Source organism: Hippocampus zosterae, chromosome 8, assembly GCF_025434085.1.
Source record: "Hippocampus zosterae strain Florida chromosome 8, ASM2543408v3, whole genome shotgun sequence".
NCBI lineage: Eukaryota > Metazoa > Chordata > Actinopteri > Syngnathiformes > Syngnathidae > Hippocampus > Hippocampus zosterae.
In genome coordinates, this window is record NC_067458.1 from 6,134,960 (window position 1) to 6,147,870 (window position 12,911).

Consider the following 12,911-nt stretch of genomic DNA (forward strand, 5'->3'; position numbering starts at 1 on the left):
CGCACAGGTGCTGGCAGGCTTTTTTGGCCAGTGATGAGGTATTGTGGCTCCAGCACAGGTCTTCAGAGATGTGCACTCCATGTAACTTTTATCTGTTCACCGTCTTCACTGTGGTACCGTTGATGGTCAGTGGAGCATGCTGGGATGAGATTGTTGTCTTTGCACCACAAGGCCAACCTGCTCACTTCACTCCTGTAGATTGTCTCATCGTCGCTGTTGATGATATGTATCATGTCAACAAACATTGAGCAAAATGTAATTCACAATTCCATTCATTTGATGTGTTTTATGTTAATGCCTTTATGACGTTTGAAGTGTTTATATGAGTTTACTCTTGTTTTGTTGTCACCATGTAGCTAAATTAATATTTAATGTTCTACAACACTTTTTGGCCGCTGTTGCTCTTTGAGTTGCCCCAGAAACCCAAAGACTTAGAAGAAAGAGAACTTTTTTTTAAATGCCCCTTTCTCATTAACTATAATTATCCTCAAAGATAGAAAGGGAAGGTTATACTCATTAAATTCTGGCCTGCCCCTTCACTTCTAATGTATGCTCTGATAAGTGAACTATCTTTCCTCACGTTATCACTTCTCGATTCCCACATGCTTTAAGAGGAGAATGAGTGGGAACTTACTTTAAGTTCATTTTAAGTTTAAAAAAAAAAGGAAAAAAACCCCTTGAGAAATATTCCAGGTTCTAAAGAATTGAGCCGCTTGTGCAGTTAAATCACAAGATTGAAGCATCGGCATTCAAGACAACCCCAAAGGTTTTACATGGGGTTTAGGTCAGAGATATCAAAGGCTTCAATAATCTCCCAGATGTCATGGACTGTCTTTAAAGTATAGTTCAAAAAGAAATAAGTGGCCAATTTTATTTCTTTTCCACCTTTTATTTCATGAACCACAGGATTGAATGTAAAAATCACTCCCTGCATGCTTCATGTTTACCTGCAGATGCCAACGCCTGCCCGTCCAAGGATTTTCAGTGCCATAACGGGAAGTGTATAGCACCCACCTTTGTCTGTGATGGCGACGATGACTGTGGCGATGCCAGCGATGAAGAGAAGTGCTCAAATCCCACCTGCGGCCAGCACGAGTTCCGCTGCAATGACTCGGAGTGTATTCCGGCGCTTTGGAGCTGTGACGGGGATCCTGACTGCAAAGATAAGTCCGATGAATCCATGGAGAGCTGCAGTAGGAGGACCGAGCCCCAGAAACCACGTTGCATGGTGAGCGAGTTCCAGTGCGGGAGTGGAGAATGTGTCCGCATCAACTGGAAATGTGATGGAGATGCCGATTGCAAGGACAAATCCGATGAGACAAACTGTCGTGAGTAAACTGTCATTCATCAATTCATTGACAAGTAGTTAGACTTACTGGACACATCTTTAGTCACGCTTAAGCAATGATTGTTTATTTTCCATGTAGTGTATCTGGTATATAACTGCAGTGTGTTTTGATCATTTTAGTTACCGTATTTTCCACACTAAAAGGTGCACAGGATTATGAGGCGCACCTTCAATGGATGGCCTATTTTGTCATTTTTTTTCATACATTGGGCATTGTAAGACGCAATCTACAATGCATCCACTAGCACTAGCTAGGCTCAAGGAACGACCAACAGAATGACCAGATGTCAGTAAAACGTATTTAATAAACCAGCGACAGTTCGCTTAACCAACAGCAAGTTATAACATTGACTGGTTAACGTTGAACTCTCTTGCTGCCGCTCTATTTCCATTTTCAACTGCGTAACCAATCGCCTTAAGTTTGAACTCTGAGTTGTCAGCATGTCTCGAGCAAGGAGCCGTTTTGGGGTTGAAATATTACCATTATGACCATACACAAGGCACATCGGATTTTAAGTTGCGCTGTGAGCTTTGAAAAAAATGGAAGGCTTTTAGGTCGCCTTTTAGTGCGGAAAATACGGTAAGTTTATTTTCTCCAAGGGAGATGAAATATTTCCTGTGCTACTGTCAGACATCTGCTTTAATCGCAAATAAATTGATGACTGCAGCAGTGATTATATCACAGCCATTCCATAGGGCCGATGCATCGTGCTTTGGCTCACGGAGTCATGCTTTGCAATTTAAATGGGATGCCATGAGATGAATCTGATTGGAAGCTTAGTAAGTGCTCTCTTTCTGCCAATATCATCATTGGTTTTCAATCCACAATTTTAGCGTTTATCTTCTTGAATAAGTTCCACATCGTCAAATGAGTATGACATTTAGACTTTCAATTCCACTGATTGAGAAAGCTGACGGTAAGGTATATGATTAGAAAAAAAGCCAAACACAGCATTCACACAACTCGTGTACAACATTCGATACTCAGTTGTACCGAATGGTGAGACTGGTGAATGCATCATTATGGTCACTACGGATCATGTTTTCATTGGCACATAATTTGTAAGTAATTATAGTACATGTATCTTTTAATGGGGCAAAAAATGAAGCACTTTCAAGATGACGGATGGATGATCAATACAAACCTTGTCATAATGAATCAAGCATGGGTTGCCATGCAACTGTGGGATCTGTAAAAGCAAGAGAAGCCGACAGTGCTTGTCTGACTGTGTGTTTGTTGCATGTGCATGTGTGGGAGGTGAAGGTCCTCGATGAAACACAAAGCCCATCTGGTCTGCTCTTCACACCACTCAGGGACATGACAGCAGACTCGCGCTTGCAACGTGAAACACACACTTGCACACATTTAGGCACACACATACCGACACACTCACATACTTTCCAAAGATCAAGGCTGGTACAGGGACTTTAAGTTTCATTTCTAACAGATTTGATAAACGTAGCTACGCTTACTTGGTAGCTTGCATACACGCGGCTCACTAATTAGACAATCAAAAAGGGCTTTGTACAACACAAACTCCCATCTGGCATGACCAAGTTGGAAATCTCGTCACAAAACAGATTACTCAGTCTTTTATCTCTGACATGAAATGCCTCCTTCACTTAGAGGGGTGACTTTTGAATGGCTTGTTTAGTTGGGCCTCTGGTGTGATTGCATACTCATAAAATGTGAAATAATACTACGACAAATTATAATAATAATTATAGTCATGATTATGATGATGATTAAAAAAAAAGATCGGGGATGCAGTGCCAAAGATGACTGCGCCACCCCCCAAAAATGTTCAGCTGTTTCAGGAGGCTTTTATTGACATGGCAACTGCAAAATAAACAGTTTTATAGTGGCAGAGAAGATTCAGCCAATTTTTCATGATCACCAGCTGACATACTCAGCTCGGCTCTTATCCCACAAATGTACACTTCCTTTGCTTCCTTACAAATTTGGTGCGTTTGAAAAAGAAATAAAGAGGCTTTCAGCAGTCTACGTTTTTATTGCCAACAATCATTTTTACGACAAAGAAATAATCCTGTGAACATAAATGCTCTTTCTTTTTGTGCTGCTTATTTTCTATGCGGGGACAAAGGTATTAATGCACTTACTCACTTTGCAATGAAAAAAGAACGTAATAAACACTTCACATCAGATCCATCGGAACTCAGCTCTTCAATGCCAATGACATTTGTGAGAATCATTTAACTTGCTTTTTTCCTTTAGTTATACAAATAGTTCCTCTGCCTTTGCTCTGTATTATTTCATTTTGCATTAATGCGAAATGCAAAAATTATATAATAGAGATTTCCAGCAAAGGAAGATACATATGAAAAGCAGTAAGAGCTCCTGCCGATTGCAATCATCACTACCTAACTATTAAAACAGTTTTTTTCTTTTAGGTATTTTTCTTAATTCTCTGAGCTCAGATCCTCCTTGGGTACAGAACTTTGGTCTGAAACGATTCCTGGACAAATAAGGGTGCATAAGTTGAAAAAAAAATGCTTGAGGCATTTCTCCTGCCTCAACTACTCGCTTATTTACGTGAAGAAGTCAAGCTAACTGCAGCAACAATTCTTCATACTATGTGTGTCAATAACATGCCGTCAATATGGTAAGCACTAAGGTCAACTTCAAAATAAGTCTTACATCCCTAAATAATATATGGACATTAATTCCTTATCACGCTTTTATTTTGAAGTTGTTCCCAGCAGCGTGTCGCGGCATAACAGCTGATTTGACTTGTCTTCCAGACAATGTGGCATTTATATTGTGGTCGCAAACTAATGTCAACAGTACAAATTCGTCCTGAAATTGCTAATTAAGGGTGCTAAAAAATAATTTTAAAAAAATTACGCTGGCACTGTCTTGTACTGCCTCCTGTTGGCAGCCTTTTGCGGCGACAACGTAAGTGGCAAGTCGTGCTCAAATGGCCCATATAGGCTGACAAGAACTGCCAGATTACTTTTGAAACACATTTTATTGGATGCAAACTACACACTTTGATGCTGACAGCCTGGCAGTTTCCATCACCACACCACAAACCAGGCTTACTCAATTACTAAATAGTAACTGTGGTTCTGTCACTTTAGTTTCATAGACCAAGTCTAAAATCTCACTGTTTCTATAGGTGAAAACATTGTGCTGTTATTCCATTCTTTATTTAGTCGAAATACATTTTTTTTGTTCTATATTTATAGCTATTCTTGAACCAGGCAAAAAAAATGTGTACTTTTGTTTTCATTCATATAACCGATCATTTGATAGAATTTTCAGTTGGATGTCCGAATCCCAAAATATTTGATAGTTGTATCACTCATGCAATTTAGAGTATCTGATTGCCCAGATTTACTGAATACCTGTTATAGTCGTTGTTATCATTACAGTCCATCCTCTCGACCCCACCCTCTCGTATTAGGAAATTTAGCCATTACAACTAATGGAAACAAACATCGAAATGGAACCACAACAAAGTCCCATTTTCAGCGACAACTTCAGGACATAAAAGCACAAATCTGTCTGTTCGAAACCTTTGAGAAGAATCATTTCAGAGTTGGCACATCCGGAATGTGGGTAATGAATTGGAGAAAGGTAGAATGAGGAACACATGAGCAGGAGTTAATAATCGTGGAAGTTCATACAATGAGCTGATCGGATCTCTCAAATGGAGATAGGGGGCAAAAAAAACTGCAGTGGCCAACAATGAGCACTGCCATTGTAGATGATGGAGAACTCAGGCATATGCTGACCCTTTCAGGCCATTTGCACAGTCAGCTGATTGTCAGTTTTTGTGTAGGAAATTGGATTTTTGTCGTAATGACAATTAGTAGAATAGAATGACTTAAATACATTGGTTTGACTGTGAAAATCTGGAATGTCTTACTGATTTTATGAATTTGGAATGTACACTAAATTGACATAAGAATCAACAAAGGAATTCAATTGGGAGGGGGAAATATGGAGTTGTTTCAAGATCTACCACTGCATACATTTTTACTCTTCTGGTAAACCATTGACAAGATTGTGGACCGTGTGTGTTTGTGTGAGGTGGGGGTCATCACAGCCAAACTAAATTAGAGGTCAGCTGTGCTGCTTTTGTCCACGGTATTCTCACCTTGAGGTGTGGTATAGAATGCCACGAGTTTCAAATTTTGTTCGACATTTTTCATCGACTGTTCTGTTTTTCTTGCTATGCATATGACTTGCTATATATATATATTTAGCTATTGAATGATGTCAATGTCATGTCAACGTATAAATAATTACACAGACACTTAAAGAGATAACGAATGAATAGCCTTTGCTGTTGAAACCTTCCCGGTCAAATGCCAACACACACACGCACACACAAACACACACACACACACACACACACACACACACACACACACACACACACACACACACACACACACACACACACACACACAAAATATAGTCGCGGTGGACAGTGAATCACTTCTCATATAAAAGTGGTGAAGTGTAACAATTAAAGTCAAACTCAGATATCCACCAATTCATATAAGCAGTAGTGGAATTGTAAATGTAATATCTGTGGCTTAGTGATACCCAGTAAGATTACGGTCAGAATGGAATAATAATGAAATAGTTTCTCCCAAACGAGGAAATCTTCCACTTATTATTATTACTTTTACTTGTTAAAAAAATGTTGTAAATGTAATTTGTAAGCTTCACGCTTGTCTGTATTATGTTCCTCAGCCCTGCTTACATGTCGACCTGATGAGTTCCAGTGTGGTGATGGCTCCTGTATCCATGGCACCAAACAGTGTAATAAAGTCCATGACTGCCCAGACTACAGTGATGAAGCCGGTTGTGTAAACGGTAAGAAACATTTGCAGAAAATAATGAAAAGAAGCACAGGAGGCATTGAGGCATTTTTCCCCATAAATGTATCCAGTATATGCAGTGCAGATTGCCAATTGGATGAATAAATACAGCTGAAAAACATGGTGATGCAACCTTGTACAAATCACTCCGCAAATTATTCAGTATTCATGTTGTAGTGAATTACTTCTAAGTTCAGTTCACCGATTTTAAAATGAAGTAGTTCAGTTTGCAGTTCATGATACAACATTTTGAATTTACCATATATTCTGGATTATAAAACGGCATTTTTTTTTTCATAGTGTGGCCAGGGGTGCGATTTATACTCTGGAGCGATTTGTATGCGAAACTCCACATTATATCACTTCACATGTTATTTTCACTGTGTTGATACTTTCCATATTGGCGGTAAACTAATAAAAACAACTGACAATGACTCTGACGTAAGTGACGGAGAAGAATAAGAACCGCATCTTCTACCCCCGGAGTTCGCGGAATTCTTTAAAAGTGACACAAAGAATGAAGATTTCATTGGATTTAGTGATTTGGAGTGACTGATAGTTTGGTAAAAATGTTTAAATTTCTATATGCTATAGTTATCTGAATCACTCTTAATATGTTACATGAACATACCTGACACGTTCTCAGTTTGTTGTTTACGCGTCATTTAACATTAGCATATCGTACACTTAGTCAGCCTGTTGTTCTTGATTTTTATTCTTATTTTCCTTACAGGATAACATGTCTGTTATTGGTGTTTGAGTTTGTCAAATACATTTCCTCAAAAAATGCGACTGACACTCCTGTGCGACTTACATGTTTTTTTCTTTTTTCATTTATTTTATGTCTGGTACGACTTATACTCAGGAGTGACTTATAGTCCGGATAATACGGTAGTTCATTATGCCCCCCACCGCCCAGACCCCTCAATATGTTGCTGTGCACTATTAACCTCTGACTACAGGCAGTTGTTGCCACCCATTCAGTCCACACTCCTAGCCAGTTCTCAGTTTCACCCTACCGTCTCAAAAGCATGAGGTAAAACTTGATGCTTTGAATACCTTTTTTTAATGCAGCATTAAAAAAGAAGCAAGACTGTAGGTAGGAACCAGACTGAGGTAGGAAATTAGTTATCACTGCAGCCTTGTCCCTCTATCTGCCTGAAGCTACCCGTCCACCAGAAGACTTTGAGAAGATTCGGAAAATACCCTTGGGAAACTATAATCTCACATCTGTTCACATTTAAAGACAAGTCATAGAATTTTTTTATCACAGCCAAGTCTCAGAATGAGATTTCACAAAGACCGTGAATTTTGCAGGGTCACTCTTTAGAAAACTACAAGTCTTTAGGCATTTGTTTTCCCCACAATGCAATTTTTTCCCATTAGACTCAGTCGCATTTTGCCGGTGTTTCCCCATCATCATGCCACTCTTGTGATTAAGTTTTGGTTGCTGGTTGTGTCAGATGAAATGACTATGCTTGATATTGTCATAGCAAAGAAAAAAACTGATCTAAAACATATGAGATCAAAACCTTATACCCAGTGATTCAGATTACAGGGTGACTCCAAAGCTTGAAAACTTCCTTCTGACTCTGAGAAAGTCTGTGAAAATCATTAGGTTCAAGCCCAGCATCAGGCAGTCTAACGACCCACATGTTACTTCAGAGTGCTCTGAAGCCAATTGCTTTCTACCAGTAACACTGCCCACCCCCAGCAGAATCCAAAGGAAAACGCCTTAATGCCTACCACGGACTAATAAACAGTAACTTAGAGTACCTTACTATTTGTAACCAATATGGATTTCCCACGTGAGGGAACTGCCACAGTCTTTTTTTCCCCCTCCAAGCTGCCATCACGCTTTACTTTATGATAACGCACTTGGCCCTGAGAGTCTCCATGGCTTGGTTTTCCAAATAAGGCGCCCCTCCAAAAGTGTTGGAACGGCAAGATCAATTGCTTTTTGTTCATATTGTTTTACTAAAGACATATACGCTTCCGATCAAACGATGAATATCAAACAAAATTCAGAATTATCTTTTTTTTTTTTTTTACATGGCATTTACATCTCGATGTCAAGTCAAGTGGTCAGCTTTCTTGTCAAAAATGCTCTATGTACAACATACAGCACAGATGAAATTTCTTTGCTATCAGATGTATTCGACAACTCAGCAGAGAGCATCATTTGCTTGAAGCTATCCATTTTTCAAGTGAGCAAAAGTATCGGAACAGACATGATTAAATTATCTTAAAGTGAATAACAATTAGGAGGCAGAGTGGTAGACTGGTTCTCATATCAGCCTCACACTGCAGAGGTCATGGGTTGGAATCCGGCACTGGCCGGCCTTCCTGTATGGAGTTTGCATGTTCTCCCTGTGCCTGCGTGGTTTTTCTCCGGGTACTTCGTTTTCCTCCCACATTCCCAAAACATGCACGGTACTGATTGGACACTGTGAATTGTCCTTGGGTGTGATTGTGAGCGCGCATGGTTGTTCGTCTCCGTGTGCCCTGCGCTGGCAACCAGTTCAGGGTGTCCCCTGCCTGCTGCCCAAAAACAGCCGGGATAGGCACCAGCACGCCCGCGAACCCTGTGAGGAAAAGCGAATATGAAAATGAATGAATGGATGAATAAGATTTATTATTTGGTGGCATGACCCTAACTTGCAATAACTGCAAGCCTGCAACACATTGTTTTCACCAGACTTTTGCTACAATCATTTGAAAGACTTTTCCAGGCCTTTTATTGCAGCCTCTTTTAGTTCTTGCATCTCACTATTTTAAAAATCCTTCATTCATTCATTCATTCATTCATCTACAGAACCGTTTGATCCTCACTAGGGTTGCGGGGGGTGCTGGAGCTTATCCCAGATGTCTCTGGGCAGTAGGCAGGGGACACCGTGAATCGGTTGCCAGCCATTTGCAGGGCACCTAGAGACGAACAACCATCCACGCTCACACTCACACCTCGGGACAATTTAGAGTGTTCGATCAGCCTGCCACGCATGTTTTTGGAATCTCGTGCTCTAAATCCTCACCATTCTATATTACATCAATTATCATTTTGTTGCATTGTTGTGTATGAGTACGATACATGAAAGTTGTTTGATGGAATGTAATTTTGTGCCTGTGTTCACAGTTACAAAGTGTGAAGGCGCTCGACACTTCCGCTGTAAGAATGGACAATGTATTGAGAGCAGCAAGGTGTGTGACAATGTAAAAGATTGCAAAGACTGGTCTGATGAACCCGTGAAAGAGTGCGGTAAGATCATGTCTCCCTTAGTCACACACACACACACACACACACACACACACACACACACACACACACACACACACACACACGCACACACAAATACTCATTTTACCGAAAGCTTCACAAATCCCAGCACATTATATATGCTCAAGCCAGAACTGCTTGCTACTGCTTAACATATTCATTTCCAGGCATCATCACGTCTAATACAGTTCTTTTTAATGTGGGCGGTCACTCGTCCCGATAAGAGGAGCTTAATTTGATCAAGGCAGACGAAATCAGGACATTTCTCAACTGCCTTGTTATGATCAAAGGCCCCGGCGCCTCTGCCCTCTGGTGCTGGCTTAGACAGGAAAATGTGATCAGACTACATTGCACATTAGGAACCACACAGATTATCCACACTCCGTAGATAATTACCCCTTAGCAAGCTTCAGTCACATATTTCACTTGCCTCTCATTGAAAAGTAAACAAGAGTGCTGCAGTTGAGAAAAAAGAGACAGGTTGGTGAAATGTATTAAGGCTCAGAAGCTTCTTTTTTTTTTCAAATAATTGCATGTGCAAATTTATACGTGTTTTGAATATAAATTACAAACTGCATTTTGTAAATACATGTATAGAACATATTATGTTCTATATATCTTGTTTTTGTTGTGTAGCCCAGTGTTTTTCAATCTTTTTCGAACCAAGGCACATTTCTTTCATTGAAAAAATCTCGCGGCACACCACGACCTAAAAATGTGAAAAAAAACGTTTATTTTAACAATTAAGTGTTATATTGTTATGTGGTTTGTTTTTTTTAACATTAGAAATTAACGCAATATTGAATAGGAATCAAATCAACATCTATCAAATATTTGGTGCCTTTGTTTTAATTGCAAGTAAAATATAGTCAATTTGAACTTTAACTTGTTCAGGGTCAGATTTTTTTCTGTATGACAGACGTTTTTTTTTTCTCCCGGTCGTTTGCGCTCTCCTGCAATATTGTACCAAGCCCTTTTCCCATCTTGAGTCTTTTTATAATTCCAACATCATTCAAATGATGTTGGAATTATTCTGCTGAATGTGTCGCTTTAGGTAGTCTAGCTTGCATTTAGTCTGTATTTTTCCATCCGAAAATTTGCTTACAGCTTTAGCTTTGCTGCATGTTTTGCAGAGCAGACCTTTCTGACTCAAAAAAGAAAATATTTCAGCCAGTTTCACTGCTTGTTCTTCTATCTGCACATACTCCGTCAGCCATCCCAATTTAAAAGAACGGCAGTTCATTTTTATTTTGGTTTGGGAAGTCCACGTATCACGTTCTCTGCCCGGTCATATGGAGCAGAGAACATACGCAAGTACTGTCAATGTCGTGATTGGCTACATAGCGCCAATGCATTGTATCGATTGGCTGTACACCCGTTACTCACTGAATTACACAGCAAATTGATACAGAAAAAAAGTTACATATCTAATTCATTTGCAGTGCGTTCACTGCGCTGGATAGGTTTTCTCGTGCACTGAGAGTGTGCAACCAGTGCACAGTTGAGCAGCTTCGAGGGAACATTGGTGCCATTCCATCTCCAGTAAACGTAAATCAAAAATCTCTCTCTCTCTCTCTCTCTCTCTCTCTCTCTCTCTCTCTCTCTCTCTCTCTCTCTCTCTCTCTCTCTCTCTCTCTCTCTCTCTTTCTCTCTTTCTCTCTCTCTCTCTCTCTCTCTCTCTCTCTCTCTCTCTCTCTCTCTCTCTCTCTAATTCGGATTTCTAATTCATTGGTGCAGTCTATCCCAGCCAAAAGGGTCTCTCTGTAATACCTGTAGCCTTAAATCTTTAATGTAAACCAGTAATGAAGCACGAGCTTTAGCTTTTTGAAGTGATCTCTCCACACTTCCTGAGGGCAACTGAAAGACAAGTAGATAAATGCAGACTTTAAAACAGATACAATAGAGAAAGGGCATGCAGAGGAGCAAAGTGGGTAGAATTGAATGAGAGGATGAGCAGGAGCACATGGAGAGAGCAGAATGTCCAAAATATGTGGGCGAGTGTCTAATGCATCTTTCCAAATTTCATTTTGGAGGAGTTATTGGTTCAAGGTGTGTCGAACATGAACACATATATGCCCAAATAAACGGAACACTTATTTGACCCCTCAGTTCTTTGGGATTAAAATGTTTTTGTCCTCCAAAACAACACACGCACACACACAGGCAAGCACGCATAAAGGCCACTTTAATGTGAGTTGACTGGCTGTTTCATTCATCACTCTTTTTGTCTCAATAATATCTGAGAAATTTCTGTCTCCCTCCCTTTCCTATTATCTGTCCAGGCCTGAATGAATGTTCAGACAACAATGGTGGCTGCTCCCACGTCTGCAGGGACCAGAGGATTGGGTTTTTGTGCGACTGCCCCTCTGGGTACAAACTTCTGGACAAAAAGACTTGTGGCGGTAAAGACAAATGCAATTCACTAACAAATAAAGTTAATTGTGTCAACCTTTTCCTCGCACTCTGTTAAGTTCATGTTTGCTTCCTGAGTGAAAAAAATAATAATTTACTGTATTAACATACAGTACTTGTGTGTGTGTGTGTACGTGTGTATGTGCGTGTGCGAGTGCGTGTGCGTGTGTGTGTGTGTGTGTGTGCGTGTGTGTGTGTGTGTGTGTGTGTGTGTGTGTATATATATATTTTTTTTTTTTCCTCGTCTCACCCCCCCTCGGGTGGTGTCCGTCCCTCATTCAGCTCGGGTCCTCTACCAGAGGCCAGGAAGCTGAGGGTCCTGCGCAGTATCCTTGCTGTTCCCAGCACTGCACATTTCTGTACTGATGTTGTTCCCGGGATCTGTTGCAACCACTCATCTAGTTTGGGGGTCACTGCCGCCCCGAGTGCTCCGACCACCACAGGCACGACTGTCACCTTTACCTTCCAATCTCTCTCCAGCTCCTCTCTGAACCCTTGGTATTTCACGAGTTTCTCGTGTTCCTTCTTTCTGATGTTTCCATCACTTGGGACCGCTACATCCACTACAACGGCTTTCCTCTGCCCTTTATCTATGATCATGATATCTGGTTGGTTCGCCATTACCATCTTGTCAGTCTGGATCTGGAAGTCCCACAGGATCTTTGCTCTGTCATTCTCCACCACCTTCGGAGGTGTTTCCCATTTTGACCTTGGGGTTTCCAGTCCATACTCCGCACAGATGTTTCGGTAGACTATGCCAGCCACCTGGTTATGGCGTTCCATGTAGGCTTTCCCTGCCAGCATCTTACACCCTGCAGTTATGTGTTGGATCATCTCAGGTGCCCCTTTGCATAACCTCCAGCTTGGGTCTTGTCTGGTGTGGTATATCTGGGCCTCAATGGCTCTGGTGCTCAGGGCCTGCTCCTGAGCAGCCAGGATGAGTGCCTCTGTGCTGTCCTTCAGGCCAGCCCTCTCTCGCCACTGATAGGACTTCTTGAGATCAGCCACTTCAGTTATGGT

At 40.8% G+C, this 12,911-nt stretch overlaps 1 protein-coding gene across 5 annotated transcripts in view; it reads left to right on the top strand.

Moving 5' to 3' along the window:
- The window catches only part of lrp8 (low density lipoprotein receptor-related protein 8, apolipoprotein e receptor), a 179,551-nt gene that overhangs the window by 106,727 nt on the left and 59,913 nt on the right, over positions 1 to 12,911 (top strand). For all 5 annotated transcript variants that reach the window (XM_052073346.1, XM_052073342.1, XM_052073343.1 and 2 more), the window contains exons 5-8: positions 948 to 1,328; positions 6,078 to 6,200; positions 9,339 to 9,461; positions 11,762 to 11,881. In XM_052073346.1, the coding sequence (XP_051929306.1) occupies positions 948 to 1,328; positions 6,078 to 6,200; positions 9,339 to 9,461; positions 11,762 to 11,881 (747 nt within the window). The remainder of the gene's footprint in view (positions 1 to 947; positions 1,329 to 6,077; positions 6,201 to 9,338; positions 9,462 to 11,761; positions 11,882 to 12,911) is intronic.